The 4,570-nt window shown below is 24.3% G+C and overlaps 1 protein-coding gene across 1 annotated transcript; it reads left to right on the top strand.

The window, feature by feature from the left end:
- Positions 1 to 2,119: 2,119 nt before the first annotated feature.
- EIN_334210 (hypothetical protein) lies at positions 2,120 to 3,826 on the top strand (the record flags this gene model as incomplete). The annotated part of the gene is made up of 1 exon (XM_004259157.1): positions 2,120 to 3,826. The coding sequence occupies one exon, from the start codon at positions 2,120 to 2,122 to the stop codon at positions 3,824 to 3,826; it is 1,707 nt and encodes a 568-aa protein (XP_004259205.1).
- Between the last annotated feature and the right edge of the window lie 744 nt (positions 3,827 to 4,570).

The following is a 4,570-nucleotide window of genomic DNA, read 5'->3' as shown; positions in this document are numbered from 1 at the left end:
TCGTTGTAAAGACCAACATAATTAATAACATGTATTTCATTGGTAAAACAAATCTTTATTAATTTAAGTTATAAGTGTTAATTTTTAATAGATAATTATGAATCTTGTTTTCTATTTATCAACTATTTATATTTAAAAACTATCAATTTTTAATAAGAATTAACAAAAAGTAATATACAATAATTGAACTTATGTACAAAGTGCAACAAAAAATTCATGTTTTTTATAATACTTTTGAATTGTTTTATAAATATTATAAAATTAAATAATATTATAAACAATTTATATCATTTTGCCAAACATTTAAAAAGTAAAAAATTTGCCGAACTATGTACTTACTATAAAATTAATTATTATTTTAATTAAATATGAATTAAAAAACAACTATTTAAATCAATTAAAAAATGAAGAAATGCTATTATTTAATAATTATTTAGCCATAAAAATGAACTATACAAATTTTATTTTTTTTGATCTTGATGAAAAATAATCAAAAGATATTTTCATACTTGTTGTGTTCTTTATAAAACATGTTTCACAATTCTAACATATCATTGTTTTTATTCTCAATCAAGTTTTCACACGACAATACACAACGTAATATATATGTCTCAATATTTGTCAAAAAACTTTCACTATTTCCCACCTTAAAACAAGATAAAACATAACAATTGTTGTTAAAAAAATTGTTGATATTTTTTTGTATTTTTGTGTATATTTGATATGTATGAATGTAATACAACAAAAAAATATGAATTAAAAAATATCATAATATACAGATAAGGGAATCAATATTTATAATTCAAGTTGACTAAAAATAATAGTTTTTTTACAACAATTATTATTTGGCAAACTTTCACTTTTTTATAATTCGCCAAAAATTAAAATTTGTAAAAATGTTGCAAACAGCTAATAATAATAATTTTGTTCTTGTGATATATTTAATTTTTTGAAATTAACAAAAAAAGTTTAAAATTGAAAAGTAATGTTTGAGTATGATGATTTGATTGATTTTATTTTAGAAGATATTTTCAATCAATAATAATTGTTTATATAAAAAATTGATAGAGATTTACAATGGTAACATAATAAAAATATTAAACATTCTTTATTGTCAATTGTTAATTATTAAAAATAAACAACTTAAATAATTAATGTTCAGTTTTTTCAATAACAAATCAATGTTTGTTTTTTATTGTTTTGATTTAAATACATTTAAAGAATATGAATTTAAAATTTGGATATTAAGTTTATTAAAAGCGAGATTGTTGTTTACATCAATTAATAAACTCATCAAGTTTTTGTTGTTATTTTAAAATTTAAAAAGTTGTAATTAAATAAGACTGATCAATTTATTTATTTTTTCTAACAATAACAATTTTATTTCACAAAATATGGGTATAAAAATGAATGTAAATTCTATTGAAATTAAAACCTAACATACATTTAATAATACCTTTTAAACATTTTAATTCTCTGATAAAAAAATTGAAAATATTTAATGTTGATACAATTACTCTGTCTTCATTAACATTTTCAAAAGCGAATTCAAAGTTTCACTTTTTAAATTTGAAGTGTTTTTGTCTCTTTGAAACAAAATTTCAACAACCAAATAATGTAAAATAAAATAGAAATTAAATCTGTTCAGTTAAAAAATAAAATTATTCTTTTGTTATCATTATGTGAATGAAAAATAGACTGTCATATTTTAATATATTAAACTTGTACATCCAATACAAGTATATGTATTATCTCCTTTCAAAAATTGATTTTGGATTTATGTTATTAAATTAAAAAGTTTTTTTATAATAATCATACATTTTTATTGAAACATAAAAAAAAATTTTGTTGTTTTTAATATTTAAAATAATCTGGTTTTGATTTAATTAATTTAAGTTTATTTAATATATTATTAGGTATTATTTCATAATAAAAAATGTAAAATCTCTATAACAATACTTCTCAATTTATTTAACTCAAGCAAACCAAATATACGTTTTATCAGAGTTTAATTTTTTATTATCGAATAAAATAATATAAAAAAATAAATTTGTATTCCAATAAAAAGCTTTGAAAACAAAGACTTTCAATAATATTTTTTTTTGATTTAATTGTTAATATGTTTGTGAATAAAAATATAAAAATGGGTGTATTGTTAAATATAAAAAGCCAGTATTATCTATATATTGAATCAAACACCAAATATTCAATCATGACTTTCAATAAGTTGTTTCGTCATTTCTTGATATTAACTTTGCTTCTCTTACTTTCCCCTGTACAAAGCAAGGCAGTAAGAAAGATTTCTAAACCTCAGAAGTTTACAAGAGTAGATAAAAAAGGTATAGATTCTTTAGATTCAATATATTTTAATTCAATAAACGAGACTCAAAAAATACATAGTTTATGTTCCACAGAATTTTTAATATTAAATATGGATTCTTCTGAGTTATCATATAACATTTCATTTAATTGTTATTCACACATTCCAAATTACAAAACGTTAATCAAAGCTTTTCAAATCAATTCAATCTGTTATGTCCATCCCGACCAGATGTATATTCAAAAACAAAATAAAAAGATCAGTCGATGTGGGGAATGGCTCCAATTAACGGGTCCAAGTCATAAAATAGTTTATTGTATGGTTGTTGGAACTATTAATCCTATCTATCAAAATGTACCATTTAATGTTAATAAAAAGATACTAACACTTAAGAAAAACTTATTTACGATCCTCACCGGCGGAATGTGGTTCATCAACTATAGTTACTCTTACGCCACAGCTGCTGTGCATGACTATACTCTTAATATCCCTCCATCTCTATACACAATCGAGAGATCTAATAATTTTTCTATGTTTCAAATCTATGATGGACATCGGCCAATCGAATACCTCCAAGCCGGAACTATACTCTACTTTAAAAACGAAGATGACTTATTCTTACTACCTTCTTTTTTCAATCATTCACATCTCCGCGCTATAAACATCAATGGGGATAGTGTGACTTTCCCAAAAACTAATTTTCAAAATTTCCAAAAAAATTTCCATATTTCTGCGACATCATTCTTCAAAAATCTCAAAATGAGTGATTGCTCGTTCCAACGAAATAATCAAATCTCAGACGTCAACGACAACTCAACAAAAATGCCATTTCTCATGTGGTACTTTTACTCTGTGTACAACAACGTCCCTCATATGATGAACAATAAAAACTTGACTTTCACTACTATTAGTAATAATTCTAAAACTAGTATATTTATAGTAAATCCAACTGCGTCGCTCCTTTGCCAAGAATCAAAAGAAATTATGTTCGAAGCGAATGTCAATTTCCTCCCTGTTAATTTGAGTGTTCAAACAGTTATAATAGCGGACATCAGTAAGCTTGGGACGCCAAACGCCGTGTTTGAAATTGTAGACAACATGACTACGAAGGTGTTTTATGAAAACAATACAATATTTGTTCGTGCTGCGTTCGACAAACAAAACTATGACTTTGCCAATGCGATCGTTTTGAATTATGAGGCAAATATTGGAGATACTTTAATACTATTAAATACTAAACTTATACCATTAGATAATACATTTAAAAGTTGTGACAACACTTATGATTGTGAAAATACGGAGTGCACAGTCGACAACACGTCACTCGATGTCGGAACGAGAAAGTGGATAAGAGGATGCGAACCACAATGCGGAATGTGTAGAGATGGATTTGTATGTAACACAATGGGAATGTGTCAGAAAGAAACTAACTTGAACTTGAGAAATGCGGGCTGCATCGAAATGGTTGTGTTATCGATATGTATTATCAGTCTCTTATGTATTTGATTAATTGTGTGGTAGTTTATTTATAGTTTGTGAAATTAAAAATATGGAATTTTTTTTTTGAATTGGGTACTAATAATGTATAGTTATTTTAATAAAATATTACCATAACAAATAATAATAAATTTATAGTAATATTTTAAATTTATAAATAATAATTATTATTTTAAACTATAATTATACTATTATGAAAACCATTGTTTTAATAATAATTAAAACCAGAAATGGTTATAAATACAATCAAAACAGATGAATTTTATTTTTATTTGATTTACAAAGTTAAAAAACTAACTAACAAACTATAAAAATAGATAAAAAAAACCATTTAAAAAGTTTTTTAATTCAATTTGAAAAAACATAACTATTATTTACTACAATTTTATGGTTTGCTGGTCGTTTTTTTCTGTGCCGATAAAATTTTTCTGTATTTGTACAATAAAATAAATCCAAAAATGCTTAAAATAGAACAAAATTTTAAGTAAGAAATAAAATCGAATAGGGTTGATAGAAGAGTTATTAAGTCATTGTGATGGATACACTGTCGCTGATCAAAATCTCGTTCTATTCCATTATCAAATTGATATTTATTGCTTTCATGGGTTTTCTTGCGGCGAGATACGTTGGTTTTGATAACAAAATGAGAGCCGCTTGGTCCCGTCTGATATTCACTTTTTTCATGCCGGCGATTGTCTTTTCTCAAACAGCAACTGCCATTGACAAAATCACGGAGCCTTAAAGACCTTTGGG

This window comes from Entamoeba invadens, assembly GCF_000330505.1.
Source record: "Entamoeba invadens IP1 unplaced genomic scaffold scaff_1105074724865, whole genome shotgun sequence".
Lineage (NCBI taxonomy): Eukaryota > Evosea > Mastigamoebida > Endamoebidae > Entamoeba > Entamoeba invadens.
The sequence above is the reverse complement of the archived record's forward strand: the minus strand, read 5'-3'. Positions and strand labels throughout refer to the sequence as shown.